We start from the raw sequence: 20,834 nt of genomic DNA on the forward strand, positions 1-20,834 counted from the left end.
CTCTTACACACGCTGAGGAGGAAGAGATGGCAAGAGGTTAAGTCTCTAATAATTTTATTTCAAAATTACATTTGTAGCTGGAGTGTGAAAGTACTGAAAAACTCAAAAGGAAAATCAACCAAATACTTACACTGGGCACATGATCTGTAGTGAATCAAGGTAAAACCAATTGGCCTCAGAAAAAGGCTTCACACCTTTGAGTTTAATTTTTTTAAAGGTTAATGAGGGTATTAAAGGGTTTTAATACTGGATTTATTACTTTTCAGAAAATGTAGCTTCAAGAAGAGGTCATAGAATTTAAACAAGAGGCCTGTGTCCGATCTCTGTGTCGATTAGAAATAACTGACTCATGCACCTTAAACACAAAAACATAGTGGGACAAAGAAATATTAAAATTACTTTATTACAGATCATTCTTTATCCAGTAGCCCTCTTCCAACAAAAAATAGTAATTACAAACAAAATATTACATTTATCCCCTAGACGTTGTTTCTTGATTTATTTTATACATTTGAAATGACTTATCTGTAAGGAGTAGCTTTTCTCTTCTGCTATGCAACATTCAGCTTTTTGCACAATCTATACACTTTAATACAGTTTAATAAAGGTCTCTGGACTAGAGATAAAACAGTAAGATCCACCAAATGACAGGAGATAAAGGGAATACTGATAAACAGACTGTACAGAGACGTAGCCCCGCCTCCAGCCTCCTTTCAACCAATGGCAGCCGTCAGTCAGCGACACCGAGGGGCGTCACAGGAGCTTTAATCCGGTCCATCACTTGTGCAAGAAGTGCAACTGATCCAGTTCAGTGTCCGAGGCCCAAAGCTGGACTCTGCCCCGACCACAAAGGAGTATCTGCCACTCGTTTGGCCTCTGCAGACCCCATCTGAAAAACTGATGAAACCAAATACAAACACTGCAGACCTGGAAAAGGGTTTGATAAAAGATGTTGAAGAGAAAAACGGGACCATTTGTTTTTTTTCTTCAGTTTTTGTAAGTTAGCCAAGACAAACAAGATTACAGATTCCGGGTGGGATGATATTTTTAAAAAAGGCAGATACTTGTGGAAATGCTTTGTGCATGACCACCACAGAAAGGGGCGCATGTGTCGTAAATGAACACCGAAGACCTTCATATCAAAACCACACATATATTTTCACTGTCTTGTGCAAGCATTTCTGTCGTTGGAGTGCTCCAAATATTGTTTGTGCAGCCAAATATGTTAAAATGTCCAAATTCTATAGATCTTATAGTTTGAAATACTTTAGTCTGTTTTCTACGGTAGAACCTTGACTTTTAAAAAACGTAAAAAAAATCTAAATAGACGAACGAGTCACCTAAATCGGGTATCATGTCAATTAATTATAACCATTGCTAAGGCAAAGGCTAAACCAGATCTCAAACTTTGTGCAAAAAACATCATTCAGCAAAAAGTTGTCCTTTTACTCGAGGCGATCTGACCTGGAGCCGTTAACATTCCCACAGAACCCAGTGGCCGGTATTTGAATGTTCATTTGAATACCGCTGGTCCAAATACCACATCACTGTGTCAGGATCACAACTACCCAATTTCAATTTGTCAATGAGATTACCATATTATCAAATTTAAAATATACAATATTAACAAGTTTACTGTACATTCCACCTCATCATACAATGCATAATGTCTGCATTTCACAATTAGACTTCCAACTGTATCTATTACTTTTATTATAATTCTTATAGATTTATATAATACATATTCATTTTTTCTTCTTTCACTTAAAGAGCTCTTCCCAAACAGATCAGGGGTGGGGGGGGTCAGGAGGGGAGGAAACCAACATGGAGGGAATCAGGGAGGTTATTGGTCACAGCAGGACGTCGGGGGGGCGCCGGTTGGAGGGAGGGGCGGGTGAGGCAGAGCGGGATGTCGAACCAGAGGAGGTCGCAGGGTCATGGCAGCGGAGATCCCAGCATCACCGCCCATCAACCAAACGAGACATTTAGCAATCCCCAACCAGCAGAGGGCCGCTGATGCTCCTCTTCCTCGCCCTGTTCATTCAGTTCGACTCTGGCCCCTCACAGGCATCCGCTCAGAAATCAGGCAAGCGATTGTTGCCCCGAAATGGAATGCTGCCGTGTTGCTTATTTAAAGCCAACTCAGGCAACAACTACTACGTGCATTATTATTAGAATATTCAGATTTTTTCCCCCATAAAACTTTTTTGTTTTAATTCCATTTTCACAAATGTTTCTCCTGTTCATGCAATCGAGTGTGCAGAAGGACATTCTGTTTGACTGGGGAATGAAAATTAATAAATCATTGACTATAATATGTACCTTTGTGTGTGAATCTGATCCATCAATTATTTTGTGTGCATTAAGCCTGTGCCAAAGTGCCAGTCTTAGTCAGTAAGTCAAGACCTGCTGTAGTGCCGCTTAGCGCGAGTGTTCTTGAGGTGGACCCACAGGCATCGCTTTCACCGAGCTACACAGCGCCAGATTGGACCAGAAAATGACTGCAAAACGAGTGAGTCCAGTCCTGATGACTCTGGACTGGTAAGGCAACCCCTCATACCGGCCGTTCACTGGGCTGGGATGAGCTACGAGTGGGCGCAGGTCTGTGGAAACCCAAGAGCCAATGAGGCCGAGTATGCACGAGAACGCCAATATGCGCGAAATCCAGCATGGCACTTGGCCCCGTAGTATTACCTGAACTTCCAATTAACGTCTCTGGCACAGTCTTATTCAATACATACCGGCCTGGTGACCAAGAATAATTCTAATGACACATCTGACTCTGCACCTTCACCTTTGGCATCTGTGCCTCTCCAACTCATTCCAGTACAGCCCTGCTCACTTCATTTCACTCGGACTGGAATTGAATTTTGCTACTCGGACGTCCCTGTGCTAATTCTTTAAAGTCAGAGCTACCCACTTAAAACATTGATGTTTTTTTTAATTTGTTATTCGTGTTCCAAAAAACATTCTGAAAACAATGATCTAAAAAAAACGTCCTAAACTGTCAGGTGTCCATGCTTAAATCTCAAGCTGTGAGTCATTTTTAATGTGGCATGATCGCAACATCTCCCGTGATGCACATTATTGTGCAACCAAAACATTCGAAAGCCTCCGACCCACCGCTCAATCATATTGAACAGCATACTGCAAACAGACTTGTGATAATAAACTCTGTTGTAGGTAACCGTGGGTCTATGACAACAGAGACTAACATGGCAAAACACATAAAATAGCTGTGTAAGAAAAAATGACCCTATTGCACGCGGGCATACTGTAAGAAACTGGATTCTCGAGACTTCTGGGTTTCCACAGACTTATCAGGAACTGATGTGAGAGCGGTGGTGATGGGGGAGCAACTTTCAGTACTGTGCATTATGTGTCAGACATAAGTGACACGTGTGTGTGTGAGAAACACGTGTGGTGCATGCGTATTGTGCGTCCGCGTAGTGTCACCTCGGTTCTACTGTACGACAATTGGCGTGTTTTCCTAAGTGTACGACAGATGGGATCCGTTGGAGATCTGAGAGGTGATGCTGGCGCTCCTGCTCATGCCCTGGTCATTTCTCCCCCCCGATGACGACGTCCTCCTCATGGCCTGTGGGCTATTCCTCACCCCTCCTGCGCCTCCCGCGCTCCCCCTCTGATTCCCTCCTCCGGGGTGATGGAGGCTCCAGGGTGGCGGGCCCCCAGCCAGCATGGGGTGACCCCAGGGCTGCTGTGAGCTGGAGCCTCCCTGGTGGTGATGACTGTGGTGGCCGGCGCCGCCACCGCCGCCTCCTCCTCCTCCTCCGGACCAGTGGCCTCCCCCCTGAGCCCCCTGGCCACCTCCACCCCCTCCCCCCCAGGGGGCCTGGGAATCGGACGCCAGGTTAGTGAGCACCATGTTGCTGAAGCCCAGCCGCATGGACTCAGAGTCAAAAGCCTCGATCTCTCGGGCCTGGCGCTCCAGCAGCGAGCGGATCCGCTCAAGGCGCTCGTTCTGCAGCGCTAGCATTTCCTCTTCAATCTGCAGAGACAAAAAGTCAGCAGAGGAGTCAAAAAGACATGTTGGGTGACGATGGAAAATGTGTTATCGGTCTGCTTAGAAAGGATCAGGAAGTCTTGTTTGAACAAAGAAAGAATAACCTCTCAAATATTTTAAGTTTGATCTAAAAACAACAAAATCAATACGACTCACACGCTTTAAAATAACGTGCAAACGCAATAAAAACAACAAATGACTAAAGAAGGGTTGAATTGCTTTTACCTTCAAAGACACACCGTAAGTACAGGTCAACAGAAAGTCTCACAAGCAAAGTTCAAAACACAGCTTCAGTGTGCACCGTCACTCCCAAAGGTATCAACACACACAACCTTCAGTGGGCGACACTGGACAGGTTCTCTCTTACTTTCTGCTCCAGCAGAGCTCTCCGCAGAGAGACCCTCTGCTCCAGCTCCCTGCGCTCCTTGTCGTGTTGAGCGTCCGTTTGCATCTTGATCTTGCTCTGGTAGGCGTTGAGTAGCTCCAGCTCCTGCTGCAGCTGGCTCCTTAGATGCTGACACTCCGCCTCTTGAGCCTCGTCTAACCGCAGCTGAGGGTGAGTAGGTGGAAGGGAAAGAGACGTGAAGATGGAAGCGTACAGATATATAGAAGACTTTCTTTATAAACGCCATCATTCTGGGCTCCATGTCAGTGAAAGATCTCTCAGTTATGTCCTGAGAAATCGTTTAAAAACAGCTATAAAAACATCTATGACGGTGACATTGGGCTCAATAACGTGGTTTAGACTTTATTAGGTACACCTGTTCAATTGCTTGTTAACACAAATCAGCTGCAACTCAATGCATTTAGGCATGTTCAAACCGAGTATTAGAATGGGGAAGAAAGGGGATTGAGGTGAAGATGGCTTGGTGCCACGCGGGCTGGTCCGGTACTTACAGCCTGCGTAGAGAGCATTTCGTTGATGGAGTGGTCATACTGCTCGGCCAGGATGGCCAGCTTCCTGGTCTGCTCCTCCTTAAGCCTCTTGAGAACGGCCTTGTGATCGGACTTGGGCGTTGTCTCCAGCAGATGGTTTCTGAGGGCCTTGTACTGCCTGGTCTGAGTTTTACAAGTATCCTGGAACTGCTTTTTAATCTGAAGCTCCTTGGACTAAAGAAAACAAAAAGAACGTTGAGGAGAAAGTGTGCAGAGGGGTCAGCAACATTTTTTGTGCATGTACCTTGAGGCTCTTTGGCTGCTGTCGGACCTCCAAGACATGCTTGCGCCTCAGCTCCCTCTCCCTCCTCTTATTGTATTCCAGCTGGTTAGTGAGCTCCGTCTGGTGCTGGGTCCGAATCAGCTCTGCTCTCGCCCTCTGGATCGTCCCCAGGTGCCTGAACTCCAGCTCCTGCATCGACTCGTGATGTCTGAGCAGCATGGCGTGCTCGAGGTCCTTCTGTGTCTGCCGTTTGTTGAGCTCCTAAAATACAAAAGAAAAAGGAGAAAATGCTGATTGACAGCAATGAAATAAGTAAAATCACTCAGACATTAGAGTGGGTGGTGGAGGCGGGTTTCCCTCTGTGTTACTAAGTACCTCTCTGGCCAGATCCTGCTCCACATTGTGTCTGGCGATGAGGATCCTGCGTTTGAACCGTCGACACTCCAGCTCCAGGTACTGCCTCTGTCTCCTCAGCAGGTTGGCTTCCTCCTCCGCCTGGGAATCACCGGAATCAAGATAGTGAAATCAGCATTTCGATGTTTGTCAAGTGTAAAATGTTGTTTGAGAGTTCCTCACCTGGAAGTGCTGAATGTTCTCTTTCTGTTTGGACAGCCACTCCTGCTTCTCTTTCTTGGGGGTGGACTGGTTCTCGCTCAGTTCCTGCCACACAGGTAATATTGTGTTTCCTTTCAGCAATGCCATTACTGGGCCGTTTTGATATTACAATCACTGACACATCTAGTCAATTTACTTATTACTTCCTCAGCAGAAAAGGCATCAGCGACTAATTTGTTATTGATTCATTTGCTTAAATCTTTTTCTCAAGCAAAAGTGCAAAAACAACAACTTCAGCACAGGTAAACAAATCATTTTTTATTTGTTGTATAAATGAAGTGAATAAAAATAAGGTTTTAGACAGTCAAACAAGTCTGAAGACCTCCCCCTGGGCTTTAAAGAAAGGTGATGGGTAATTCTGTTATTTCATTTATATCAAAAGAAAAAGTGTAATCAAAAGAAAACTGGCAGCCCAACGGAGCAGAGTGAGTTCCACGAGTTGACCTTAAACCCACCCAAAGAAGGTCCAGTATATCCCCAATTATCTAAGTGAATTTGTTAGATAATAGTGCTTATTGTGTATTAATCACGTGGTGTGTCACCTCTTTGAGCTGCTCCTTGCGTAGTTTGTACTCTCGCTTCTGTGATTCCAAGAAGCTGCTGAGCTCCTTCTTCTGCTGCACCTGGATGTGCTGCTGGAACTTCTTCTCATCGTTGTTAAAGGTCTTCAGCTAAACCAAACACCAACATTGGTGGGGAGACAAAAACAAACAAACATTTGCTTCAGTTATCAGGACCTGCATTGAAAACATTCATGGTTTGCATTAATATCCCAGTACCAGTGGGTGCTTATATTTTTCCTTTGTGGACTTACGTCTTTGTCCAGGGCTGCTTGGTGTTTTTTGAGCAGCTTCTCCATCTCCTGGGTGAAGTTGTTCCTCTGACTCTCCAGCTCTTTGTCCAGCCTCAGCCTGTGCTCATCCATCTCCCCTTTCAGCTTGTTCTCCAGGCCCATCAAGTGCTTCTGATGCTGCCGTCTCATGCGTTTGTATCCCGACATCTGCTCGCGCAGCTCCGAGTCCTGCTCGTGTTCCTGCATCTCACGGGTTACCTGCAAGATGTGGATGCAGGTTCTTATTATGTGAAACAAGTTATAAAACATACAAATCTGACAGGGTCCTTTTTTAGAGAAGGATGAAAACATACTACTCCCACTGTGTAGAGGTATAACAGAAATGTTGAAAGAGTTTATTAAAAGTACAATATTTCTAATCATTTCAGGCCTTTCGTCAAACATAACACACTAAATATGTCTTCTGTTATAAAGTCACTAATAAATACAATTTGCAGGTGAGATGTATAGAGGAGTAAACAGGTGTGTTCTTACGAGTGACGCTGTGCGTATGGTGGCAAAGTGCTCTCTGTTGCGGTAGTGCTTCCTCGGGGCCAGAGCTGCTGTGGGCTGAGGCTCAGAAGGTGGACTGCTGGCTGCCTGCTCCTCAGAAAAACTCTCCACTTCCTCCTGGAGACATGGGGCAGCAGAATAAACATTATTTAATTACTGTATTCCACTTCGAGATGGTGGAAAAACTAAAGCTTTAAATATATATAATTTATTTAGATACCGGTTTGAGGTGTATGACGGAGCTATTGGACATGACTGTGTGGTCTCCCTCCATCAGGTCCAGCTCGCTGCGGCTGTCCTGCGCCGCTTCGTTCAGACTGTTGACGGAGCTGCTCTGGGAGCTGGCGCTGATGGACATGCTGGGAATGGACTGATTACTCCCAACACTGTTCACCGTTCCCGTCCGACCTCCACCAGGCTCCAGATCCTGGAGACGGCGAGGAAAGAGGACATAAAGATAGCGGGAGAGAGAGACCCAAGTCAAAGAGACCCAGACAGACAGCAACATAAACCAGTGCATGCATGGTTATTTTTTTCAAGATGGTATAATGACATGAATGGATTGTTGAACAAACAAATATTCTTGCATGGTAGCTTTAGTGTGATTTTCATTTGTTTGTAAAAGGATTCACACACACACCTCGTCTCCGTCGGGGGCTTCTGCTGTGGGCCCATTGTGGGCCTCCTGAAGGAGGATCTTCTTCATCTTGCGGTACTGCAGATTGTCCAATTCGCGCACTGCATCCTTAGTTCTCTGAATAAGATCCATTAGCACGGAGTCTGGACGCTCGCGCTGTAAAAACGCATGCTGGAGAGGAGGGGGACAGAGCATCATGAAAAGAAAAGTCAACGAGGAAGAAGAAGACGGTTCTCAGCATTCTCAATTAGACACGTCACACGGTCACTTCATGTGAATGGCTGGTTGTTTTACACTGCCAACATTAGTCAGGTTCAGTGATCAATGCATACGGTGTAGTTTGGTGGAATGTGCAGATTATCAAAAACAAATTCAAGAATTTCCAATTCAAGGGATGTTCTGTTGGGGCAGAGGTGCAACTGAAGAACTGAAGTCTCATTGAGAAGCATTTAAATAGTGTGACGTTGAACATTTGAACACTTATTATTATAAAGAATTATTATTTGGAGAGTCAACGTTTAATAAAAGACAGGGGGATTGTGTCGTGTTTGCATACCCTGCTTCCATGAGTAATAGTGAGCCCATTATGGCCTAAGTGACAACTGCTAAGTTACTTACAGTGGGTGCAGAAGTTGCATCTCTTCAGTAATTCCATCTGTGTTCTTTACACAAAACCAAGCTCTGTGTGTGTGTGTGTGTGTGTCCTTACATGAGGTGGTTGTGTGTGTGTGCGTTGTGTGAAACTGAAAGTAAATCAAAATATAAGCTTATGGGGTAGAGAACAGAGCAGAACACAAAGATCAGAGAGAGTGAGAGAATCGTCCGTCTTGACAAACCGACCCTGCTCTCAGTTTACGCGTTGGTAGTTTGTACAGCACATTTGCGCACTCACCCCCAGCATGTCGTCAGAGTGTGGTCTGTCCTGGGGGATTTTCTGAAGGCAAGAATCAATGAAGTTTCTAAAGTAATCCGACCTGAAACAGAGAGTGAGATGTAGTGTGAGACACCAATACAGACAGTCGGTAAATAAAGTAAGCATCTTAGTTGTAGGTGCAGCTGATACACATGTTTGTGGTGCGGCCTCTCACCATTCATTGGACATCAGCGTGGGGCTCTCATTCTGCGCTATGTGGTATAAGGCACTCATCGCATTCATGTTAAACAAGGGAGGTTTCCTCTCGGCTGGAATAGAAATGACAAGTCACCGTGTGTATCCCTTCTCATTCAATCGGATATGTTACTATTGATGAATAGTAACATATCTCTTCTAAAATGTGCTAATGTTTTGGTCTTAAGACAGAAGATGCCCGTTTGTAAAGCTCTCGCTTTTGGCGCTATGACAAATTGAATTGCTTTTCCCAATTGAATTAACCTAAACCAAAACCAAATCTTAGTGAGAAACATTAGTTCCTGCTTTCAAACACCTGATCAAAAGCAAATTGTGCCTTCAGATTGTGTATTTCAGTAGATTTTTGTACTACATTATTAATACCAAAGTTCCATTTTAAAAGATGAAATACACACATACTGTCACCAACCTAATTCTATACAGGTGATCCCTAAGGACCAGATATCCACTTTCCCATCATACTGGCCCTCGTCCATAGCTAGAATCACCTCTGGGGCCATCCTTCATGTAGTGGCAGAGAGGAGTAAATGTGAGAAATAGAAAAGAACAAGGAAAAAAAATTAGGTCAACAGCAAAAGACTTCAATGGAAAAGCAGTCAGTTGTACTCAGGTAATAAATATATATTTATATTCATCTGTCTAATAGACTACATAATCCTGAAGATGACATCTCAATCCTGAGCAGACAACAATCACAGCAGAAGAGCATTTGAATACATCAGCGGGTCACTTTAAAGTCAAGATATCCAAATATAAGTAAATACCCTTAACAGTAAACCCATTTCATGAATCCACGATTCTTTAAATAGACTGTCAACGGTTATGATACATGTTGAATTTTCTCAGCATTTACCAATACGGCGTTCCCACAAAGGAGTTTGCAGGTGAGGCAATGGAAGCCGAGCCAAAGTCTGCCAGTTTGACGAGGCCCGGCTCCGTCAGCAGAATGTTACCTGCCTTCACATCCCTGAGAGAGAAACACACAGGCGTCAAGGCAAGGGAGAACACGGGGGAGGTGGAAGTGTTTACAGCCTGCTTACATTTCTCAAAAATATAGCTCATGTAAAAGAAACCATTCACCTGTGGATCATATTGTGGGAATGAAGGTAGGCCAGGCCCTGCAGCGCACCGTGTGTAATGGCAGCAATCTCTACTTCTTGCAACGGTTTTTTATGAACTGAAGGAGAAAAACAGTTGGACCAGGAATAAGAAAACAGCTGGTGAAGACATCAATGTCCATATTTCTTTTTCTTCTTGTGGGATCACAGAGTCAGCCCTACATTTGATCTCCTGTGAAAGGGTCAAATCGGTTTGGCACGCACAGAAACATGCAACACCTGCTGCTCACCTTCTAGCAGATCTGAGGCTGAGCCAAGACAGTACTCCATCACCAGCTAAAATAAAAATAAAGTTGTGAATAGCTATGCATGGACACAAAGATATTTTTACATATGCAGAATTATGTAATCTTCCATTTGTTACCAACTGTTGTTCTTACCCATGCTGTGTGCTCACGGAGGTAACAACCTTTGTATTCTATACTGTTTGGGTGCCGAATCCTCTGCAGAAACTTCACCTCTTTTATAATGTCCTGCCATTTCTGTTGGGGGGGAAGGGGGGGGGGGGGGGGGGGGTGTCCATGAACATAAAACATGCAATGCATTGCTTGGCTTCGTGCATCATAGGTGACCGTGTGTGTGCAGATAAGGGTCTTGCCGTGCAAATAGGAGTATGGTGGATCTCTTCAGAGATTATGTGTAATCTGATTATAGCTAATCTGAAATAATGCAGTGAACTGTATCTGGGACGACAACCCTGAAATTGAATGCAGACGGGTGACCTTTAGCTATTTGATGTGAATATTCATTGTAGACCTAAGCATTCACACGTTGTTTCAAATAGAGTAGTAATTTACTGGCTGCATGAAGGATCGCATAATTCAGGACAGTTAGTATTAACATTTAAAATGTTATCATTAAAACCTTGTTTGATTACCACCAAGGTTTATGCCAGTCTATTGCTAACACATGCATCCAGGATTTTATTACATTACTTTAAAAAAAGGGGACGTTCCATTGTCTCGCTTGCTATCCGCTGATTAAAGGATTAAAGTGAAGGTTAGCCCTGAAGTGAGCAACAACTTAACCTGAAGGTGGACTCATCAATAAGGTCAACCAGCTATTCTAAAACGAGGGTGGACTAATGCACAAGACTTCCTCGTATTTATGTTTATTGTTGGGCTAATTGCAAGTACTCAATTACAACACAGAAGATATACTGTCTGTGAATATACACACGAGTGAGAGAATGATAATAAAAGTAATAATAATACAAGATGAAAACTGTGCATCAGTACTTTTTAACCTATTTTCAGCACATTTTAACAATATCACAAATATACAGATAACCAGATCATTTTGGTCACAGTAGCCGTGATATGAAATTCTGAAAGCATTTCATATCTGTTTGCAAACATTAGTAGAAGATATACGTACTGCAAATCAAGATCCTGTATTGTCAGAATGTGGCACGGAAGTTGTGACCATGGACTGCATTTAAAAAGTAGACGTAGTCACCGTGATGTCAAGCATTGGTTTGAGGACTGCTGTTTTGAAACCTTGAATTCTGCATTTTGGCCATCACCGTCTTGGCTTATTGCAACCAGAAGGGACACGAGAGGGTGGAGCTAGATACAGCCGAATATGTCGATATGCTCAATATATAAAATCTTATGATTAACTTTCATGAACTGAAAATAGAGAAAAAGAGTTAAATGATGGTTGTAGAGTAAGACCATGAAGAAGCATATGTTTTAGTTTGTTGTCTTTAACCCTAAAATGAACATTTTATTGATTTAAAATAGTTCTAAAGATGCGATTAAGATCATGAACTCAAGTTTACCATTCCTAATAATAATAATTCATTTTTGTCATTGACATCAATAAAATCACAGTCATTATTATAAAAGAAGGCATGTTGCTGCCTGAGAATAAGAAAGAGTAGGTATAATAAAATCATTGTTAATAATTTATTAATGTTTTTAAAGAAGAAGAAGAAGTTTTGAATAAAGGGTCAAGGTAAGTTTGTACTGTGTAAAAATGTACATTAAAATACATGCACACACAGACCCATGCATGATGATATTTAGAACAAATCTTGTCTCACCTCATTGGACTGTTTGCCATTGTAGGACATCTTTTTAATTGCCACCACCTCATTTGTGCGTATATCCCGTGCCTTGGAAACAAAAAGTAAGTTGTGGTTACACATTTCAAACATAGTATTCACTATACCCAGTTCTCTCATCCAGGAACGTCGTTTTGCAAGACCTTGTGGACCTTCTGTTAACCAAACTGTGTAGAGCAAAGAACAAAAGTCCATTCAGAAAAGCTAGTGCGAGTAAAAGAAAAACACTGGACTCAAACTACTCAAAGTAGCTACACTTTGTATGCATCTCTAAGAGAAACTCCGGCGCATCGTAATCTCACTGATGTACCTAAACAAAACCTAAACTATATATTGACTGAGTTACTATCTTTAATTGGCAAGTCAAGTAGACTTGAGTTACAGTATCATTCACAGAGAGGAACACAGCAGCTAATGAAAAAGAGATAAATCTGTCACATTAAATTGATCACTTTAACTCCACTGTACTGTAGACAGAATAGTTCCACTGTAATTAACTGATCATGACTGTGATGAAAATCAGTCAGCGTGATGAAGAAGTTGCCGTACAAAGTAGACGGCTCCAAAGCTGCCATGGCCGATCTCTCGGAGGTCGGAGAAAAGCTTCTCTGGGTCGTCTTTGAAGAACAGCTCAGACACCTCCGGGTCCTTGAGGCTCCCTGCCCTTACAGAAGAGGGCATCCTGGTTATTGTAGTCCCCTATCGCCCACGCAAAGGGGGACGGGACTATGTGGGTGCTAAGCTACGCCCCAAGCAGCTGACGATTCATCTGCAGTAGTTGCTGGGCCTAAGGAACCAGCACAAGGGCACCTAGATGGACAAACAGGGGACAAGAGAGAGAGAGAGAGAGAGAGAGAGAGAGAGAGAGAGAGAGAGAGAGAGAGAGAGAGAGAGAGAGAACAGAGCTGTTAGCAAGAGCAAGAAAAAAACAAACTGTTCCAACACAATATGAAGAGTCCATGTGAAGTCAGTGAGGAAACTTCAACTTTGTAACACAAAACCAAATCTAAAGCACAATTGACTCCATGACCCGTTCCATAAAAGCTTGATTTAATCGTCAACTATTGAGCTGATCTCTAACTAAATAGATTATTGATTTGAATAATATTTTAAGTGTGGACACTTTTGACTGTAACCTGAATATGTTTTGAGTTGTGGACAAATACCTAATATGGAAATGTCATCTTGGCCTTTGGGAAACGTTCTACATTCTTAACCATTTTATGTCGACCAAAAGAACTAATTGACAATGAAAATAATTGTTAGTCGCAGTCCGATTTTCATCCATTCCAACCACAAGGACAACATAATGCCTGAAGAAAGAAGTTTCTTCAGAAAGGTCACAGTCACACCATCAACTGCAGCCGAGTGCATCGGCTCAGATTGTTTTGGCAATTATTGCAGTAATGCAAGCTGCTGGATGACTGGGCGATGCAAATATCCCAGCTCACGGATCGATTTCATGTCCACCGCTATGGAGGTAGCCTGCAGTAATGAGGGTTGAGCTGCATTCGATGATCAATCACAGGAACCGCGATCACATCTGACTGTGTGCGCGCTCTAAATGGAGTAGGAATCCGTTTTGCTCTAGTTAACTCATTTAACAGCCATGTAGGGCTATAATTGTGCAAATGCAACATGTTGCACCACTTCATCATAATTCTGAGTGCATGGATATTGTGCATTGTGAACCTGACCATACACGCTAAACTGCTAAAGCGAGTTCCTTGGAAAAATCTGGAGAAACAGAGTTCAATTTGGGGCTACACAAACCAGAATATCGAGGCCCTGTTTACTGCTCTGATGTCCACATGCTGCTTGTTCAAATCATTTTGCCCTATCCGCTTTTTAGTTACACTAATTACTGTAGTCATTTTGAGGTTTTAGCTTGTACTGTATGCGCTTACCATCCACAATTTACCAACATTTATTTCACACATTTCGAGCAAAAATACACCGCGACCAGGTTGGTGTATATAGAAAAACGTTCTTGTTTGACATTATGGCTCGATGGTAAACATGCCTGACATGTACACCTAAAGAGCATGAAGGTGAATACAAGCACTCTCCTCTCCTCTACCTTTCCTATTAAAAGATAACCACCAACACACAGCCTTAAAGAACTACCCCGTCTTTTACAACCTCACCGCTTTGTCTTGTCCTCAGCCGGGCAGAGGTTGTAAGTAACCCGCTTCACACATAATAACCCCTCAAATGTTGGAGAGACAAGTGGGGGGAAAAAGTTGCCTGTTTTGGTTTATCTTTGTGGAACTGTACAACACAGCTAACCTGGTCTGCTGTAGTTATCAGCAGAGCCTGTTGGCACGCTGCAAAAAAACAGTGCTGGCTGATGTCACAAGGTTGGTCCTGATAAAATAACTATTCAGCTGACTGAGAAGAAAAAAAACTAGAGTGAAATTTGTATACCAAGTGACACCTTGTGTTTTTCCTGAATTAGCAATAATAAGACATTCAAACAACGAAAAATCTATTAATCCAAATAAAATGTGACTCCTCAGTGCACTTGAGTAGAAAACAAAGCATTATGAACGATTCTATCCTCAAATCTTCATTAGGTAAGATGAAAATGCCAAAACGGAGTAGAATTAATCAACTTTTTTTCCATAGTTCGCTTCTGTTAACCAATGATTCTCTGTCTTCAATACTTCTTCGACCAATACCAATTGTGAAAATTTAGTTTAAATTTCATGTTCCGTAAAGAGTCATGTTCTAAGAGATGGCTGGCGTACAAATTAAAATTGTGGTTCCCTCATGAAATGTGTAATTCACCACCAATAACTCAAAAGCATGACCAATTGTAAAAGTAGTGCTAAAGGGGATGGTTACCAATGCGTTTAGCTTTTTTTCCAAATATGAACTTAACCACACTAGACTTGACTTAGGCAAAGTTGGCCTGTTTCTACAATCGGGTATCTTTCATTCACTCACACCCATGCACTAAGTCATGAGACCAAATCTGGAAGAGACCGACTGGACTGCAAACCGTGCAAGCGCCATATCACAAAGAACTGTGTTCAAGGAATGCACCCAAAGATGTTTTGCTTCACTGCTCGAGAAAATGGATTCCCTCTTTTTGTGTTATGTGAATTGATTTCCTCTGCGCTGTAAAATCCCCAAGGAGCCTAATGAAGGGGCAACCGATACACCAAGCGGAGTAGCAAGGCATATCATAGAGGGGATGAGAAAGAAAAGGGAGGTGGATGATAAATAATCAAATACCTTATTGATCCCCATAGTTTAATTCTCTCAGCAGCACAGGTTTGGTCGCAGAGCAGCAAAAGCTCTCTGCCGATATATAATAAAATGGATAAATATACAAGAGAGGAACACAAAAGAGAAGCCGAATAAAACCCACACAAAGTACAGTCATCCATCCTGGTTCCTGTAAGTTTTCCCTCGTCAAAATTGATAACTAGATACAACCATTGATGTTACAATAATTAAATCAATCAAATGTTGCACTAAATTGATTTTTTAGGCAGAACAACTTGTACTGTAGTGATTCTTAAAATAAAAAGGTACATCGAGTTGATCTGAGCAAAGCTTCAGCCTTAAATGTCGACTTGAAGACACAGTCAACTAGAATAACCAATATAGCCGGCATTTACAAAACTGTGGAAACTCATACATATATAGTATCACACGCATTTTCAAAACGTCTTTTGGTAAAACGCTAGATGCTGAATCACTAAATAATTCAAAGTCGGAAGGCTGAGGGCGGATAGAGCTTATTAAACGACCATGCATCATCCATAACTGGTCCACATGAAATACTTCTGCTCTCTGTAAACGGGTAACAGTGTTGTATCAACAATAGCATTAACATGACAAAGTTAAGTTCAAGACTTACATGTGCGCCGTTGTTCAGCTTGCTTTACATGACACGCCACATTTCTAAACCCCGGGACACAGGGCGGGGTGTCTATGCTTCTGTTCCCCACACCGATTACATACTGTGGCTTTCACTGAGTGGAGGAAGTGAAAACTCTCTAGCTACCCAATGGCAATAGCAACACATTGCGATTGGTGGTACCATTAAGATGATGGCGACAGAGGACAGGAATGGAGTGACCAAGCTCCAAGAGGATTTGAACCATCCCATTTCCCTCCCTGAGCTCCATTTACACGCTTCCTTTTGTAACACATGTCGCCTCATCGATAGTAGAGCAAGTTTCTTCTTGACAACAGAAAATTGCGCATGAGTCGCTTGCCCGGTCTTTGTCAGCAAAGAATTGATAACAAGACACACAGCGGGAGAGCCACTTCATTCATGGCTCAGTTAGAAGTCCACATCCTTTTACACATAGTAATTAGTCCAGTAAAAAGGATGTGTGATTTAAAATGAATGTTCGGAATATAGTGGAGCACCTTCAATGTGTACCCTTTAAATTCAGCAAAATGGCAGACTGTCGATACTGTGTCGTTTGTGTAACCCCTCCTCACTTGTCTTCTTTATCTCAGTCTGACTCATCAATTACGTGATTTATATTCAACTGTTGAGCAGCCCACCTCGAATGAAGGCCGGAAGCCGATACTTAAACTCCTTTTAAAGGAAGAGTACCGCAACTTTATTATTTAACTTTCTTTTTTGAATTGCCACGTCTCTGAATCTGTCCCTGTCTGTTTGTTTAGTCGACGCAGGGCATAGATTGAAGGATAAGACTGGAGAAGCCTTACAAATCAGTAGGCCACATAAGGTCCATACAATGTGAAAAACAAAGTTATCTTGGCAGATCATTTTGTGGGAACTTGTTCTGCATTGGCTAACTTTCACCAAAACGACTCTCTAGCGTGTCCAGCGTCCAATCCATTTTCCGTGGGAGACACTTGAATCCATTATGCGGCGTGCCCTTATTCAGCACCCCATAACACTGGCGAACAAGAAAACCTAACCTTGCATGGGACTGTCACGCATGGAGAAGATCAAAGTCAATCACAGCTGGGTACCCCCATCACCTAGTCCTTAAAGGTAAAGGGTGGATTAAAATTCAAACCTACGAATGAACTGATGTTTTGAGAGGCATGCAAAAGGGTACACAAAAAAAGTGTAAGTATGTGCACAGGTTACAGTGAGCATAGGGAAATAAGCACTGGCGGTCCAGCAGAAATGTTTGATGATAAACAGAGTAAGAGCACTAGTGTTTAGCTGCAGGCTGTAGGCTGCAAGGATAAAGTGGACAGCCTGTACCTCGCGATCAGTAGAGAGCAACGAAGACAGGACTGCAGTGCTTATGGAAGAAGAACATAAACAGCAGCATTTAACAATACAGAGCATGTGTAGGTTTCCGGGTGTATCAGCCATCACATCTTGTACATCCCAGTTGACAGATCCCTCCGAAAGATGGAAAAGTGTTTGTGTTAACGTTGCGTGAATGTCAACATAAACTGTTTTTGAAACAGGGCGGATTTGTGTTCAAATCTGTGTGTTGCAGATCCATTGTGGCACGCATACGTTGGGCGTCGAACTAACAGATAAGCCGAGCAGAAGAGCAACATTAGCCCGCTCGAGCCAGTGTTACGCAATATCAACACGGAAAACTGAGGAATGCGACTCACGTCGATGCACGAAAACCGCCATCAGCGACAGATGGATGCGCTCCCCGTCGCCTCACCGTGACCATCGCGACGACTTTGTCAGACTCCCCTGGCCAACGATGCTCGTAAAATCGCAATGTCAGAACGTCTACGTGCGACAGACACACATAAAGAGTCTTGACCGATGTCACCTACCGTCGCACCGCTAGCTATCCGAACGGCGTCCCCCCCCCCCCCGCAGACCAAACTTCCCCCAAAACAGACGCAATCAAAGCAGTGTTTCCCTTAAGGTCCAGCCACAGTGGACAAAAACAAAACACGAGGGAGTGGCACGGCTCGCAGCGGTAGTTGCAGAAAGCGGATTAGCGAGCTAACGTAGCTGGCTAACGCTCATCGGGCGAAGCCGTCGTTAACGTTACCACTAGTTACCACATGCCGCCCGCACGGTAGCGTTAGCTCGCTCGCCCTGCTCAATGGTGTACATTGATGTTAAGCTGTGCTGACATTCAAGACCAACACCCGTATGCAAACAATGAGGAGCGTTAAAATGTGTCGAGGCGACCGACCGCACAAGTTGTGACAGCAACTTTCGGTTAGCTAACGTTAGTTAGTTAGTTAGCTAGCTGGCTAACCTGTATTTAAATCACCGCAGCATGTTGTCGGAGGCGTCGTTAATTAGCAGAAAGATAAAAGTCAGCAACCGACTCACCTGCTTTAAATGAATCCACATAGGTCGAGCAGTGGGGTGTGGACGGGTGATTAGTCCAGTCGGAGGATTTGGCTGACACTTAAATCACAGAAGAGGGCAATGCAGTCCACAGAAATCAAAGTGTGAAATCGCAAGCTAACACGTTAGCAACGCTAAAACCGCTACTCTAACCACATACGGTTGCCCTGCCCGATAAAGACGGCCACGCCGACTTCAAGTATAACGGTAGCTAAATTGTTCACTGACAGCAATGACCGTTGTCTTTGTCGTACGTGCCGCTCTACCGCAGGAACAATTACATCAACGTAAAGCGAGCTGGTGACGACAGTCAAGCGTCAGCTGTCACAACGGCCCCGGCGAGCTAACGGCACCGTTAGCTAGCTGCTACCGTTGGACAGTGTCTAGCAAAGTTTCTCACTTCAATAGGCAGTTGCTCTGAAAAAAATGGCGTCGATGAGAATCGCTTCCATTCCATCGTCAATGGAATCAAACGAGAAAATGAATAGGAAATAGCCGTAAATCGTAGCGGTGCGGTCGGCTTTAACTCAGGCGAGAGTACACGTGTGACAGTTCTTGAGTCTTGTTGACGCTGTCTAGCTGTATCCTACAGGGATAATGTCACCCCCCTCCCTAATCCCAGAGTTCGGGACTGCCGTGCCGTCCGGCAAATGCAAATATAGGTCTGCGCTCTGCATGGAGAGAGCCAAACACACTGGTCAATGAATGTCAACACATCATGCATTTTACATCACGCATCACCAAGGATTGTACATTCTCCTTGCTTTCTGCACTGAGCTCCCTAACCTGATTAACAGTTCCAGTCTTAATCCGGGAGACTGCTATGAATAGCCGTTGAACTAACGTTGAAAACTGTGTATCCTACAGCAAAGACAGATGCCCGCAAGATGTCAGGACTGGTTGTTCAAGGAACCACAACGTGCGGATCATTAGTCCTTGACCATGATTAGAAGATGGTGTTGGTGCGTCAGAACACCATCATTTCTTCTAGTGACAGTAATAGTGTGGTCACAACAACGTAGTCCAATGGTGTAGTGACGTTTGAATACAATACTGTTAGATCATGTTCTCTGAAACCTATGAAATCATATGGTGCGTACAGTACCGCATTGACCTGGCGTGATAGGACACTTTTTATATGAATTAAAAGTTAAATGGATATATGGCAGAATATGCCATCCTTTCAGGGGAACCCACCGAACCTGTCCCAAAAAGTTCCCAAACTGTTTGGCAGTTGCCATAAATCCATTGATGTTTTACTGTCCCTTTTACGTCATGTTATGATAGCATCAGGGAAGCATGCGTTTGTTTTGCTAAAGCCTTTTCATTCATTCAACATTTCATTAGGATGTTCTGATTATAGCATGAAAAACAACATATCATGTCAGCATAGAGGTGACACCACATCTGAAAGGATTAAAAATGTAACAGCAATCTGCATGCAAAAAATATAGGATACATGCAATGTGCATGGCAGCAAAGAGGTTAAAGATGGGCATTCCACAACAGCCTGCAACCCGAGAAACCAATCAGCTCACAGAATGGGGCTCAGAAGGCTTTGATTGGTCGCTTGGTAGCCGTGTTGTCATGATGATGGGAATTGGGTCCTTTCTATGTGGTCTGTATCCAGGCACAGAAGTACACTGAAGCACAATGTTATGGATGGACACGCAACTTTCTGCCCTTGTAATACACACACGCATCCACGTGTATGAATATATAATGTTCATACATAAATCCCAAAATATAACACTGGTTCTTTATTCAAACTAGATCTGAACATATTCTGCTTGTTTACAAATGTTACATGAAGCATCACTCTCACTTGTGCTTTCTGAAGATGCATGTTGACAAGTATTGGTATAGAAGAGTGAGTTAAACGACCAAGTGTAAAACTCCCATGATTTATCAGCCCTAAGAACATATATCAGGACTGAACCATAGCATTTTGTTTTGTTTTGAGGCATTTCTAGAAAATAATCATAGTCAATTAACTATTCATCCTGATGTTTGTCTATTTTAATCAGTTTTCCAAGATATTCCTTGTAGCTTTTCCCAAAACGGTCTTTGATTCCATCGCTCCCACCTTCTACTACCACATGAGGGCATACATCTCACGGTTTTGGTATGTTGGGGATTTATATACATTTTCTTTCTGAGATATTTGGTCAGTGGTAAGCATTGTTATGTCTTGTAAAGCATTTGATTTTATTGGATTACTAATGCATTATTTTACTAATAAGTGTCAACATCATTACTTTAAATATGATTCATATTACTGTCATCAAAAACCAACATCTTTCTGCTCTCCCTCCCCACAGAAGCCTCTGTGGATGGTGGTTCTATCTGATGGTGGTTGTCCCTGCAGTGGTCCTGCCGTACACCTGTTCTGCTACTTGCAATTACTTGTATCATTTCAGTTAGAGAAATTGAGTGTATTGTTGATTCTGTACACA

The 20,834-nt window shown here is 43.1% G+C and overlaps 1 protein-coding gene across 2 annotated transcripts; it reads right to left on the reverse strand.

Moving 5' to 3' along the window:
* Nucleotides 1-384: 384 nt before the first annotated feature.
* Nucleotides 385-18,772, reverse strand: taok1b (TAO kinase 1b). 2 transcript variants are annotated; one of them, XM_037467108.2, is made up of 21 exons: nucleotides 18,361-18,772; nucleotides 12,645-12,905; nucleotides 12,075-12,146; nucleotides 10,408-10,509; nucleotides 10,258-10,303; nucleotides 9,990-10,086; nucleotides 9,763-9,876; nucleotides 9,319-9,410; nucleotides 8,869-8,962; nucleotides 8,673-8,754; nucleotides 7,784-7,951; nucleotides 7,364-7,570; nucleotides 7,126-7,260; nucleotides 6,613-6,849; nucleotides 6,341-6,469; nucleotides 5,760-5,843; nucleotides 5,559-5,678; nucleotides 5,205-5,444; nucleotides 4,922-5,134; nucleotides 4,392-4,574; nucleotides 385-4,009 (listed from the first exon to the last, which is right to left on the reverse strand). In XM_037467108.2, the coding sequence occupies exons 2-21, from the start codon at nucleotides 12,774-12,776 to the stop codon at nucleotides 3,491-3,493; spliced, it is 3,066 nt and encodes a 1,021-aa protein (XP_037323005.2). In that variant the 5' UTR covers nucleotides 12,777-12,905; nucleotides 18,361-18,772; the 3' UTR covers nucleotides 385-3,490. The 2 variants fall into 2 exon arrangements, with proteins under 2 accessions (XP_037323005.2, XP_037323006.2); XM_037467109.2 differs by lacking the exons at nucleotides 12,075-12,146; nucleotides 12,645-12,905; nucleotides 18,361-18,772 and adding an exon at nucleotides 11,405-11,863.
* Nucleotides 18,773-20,834: the final 2,062 nt, after the last annotated feature.

Source organism: Pungitius pungitius, chromosome 16 (assembly GCF_949316345.1).
Source record: "Pungitius pungitius chromosome 16, fPunPun2.1, whole genome shotgun sequence".
In the NCBI taxonomy this organism is placed as follows: Eukaryota; Metazoa; Chordata; class Actinopteri; order Perciformes; family Gasterosteidae; genus Pungitius; species Pungitius pungitius.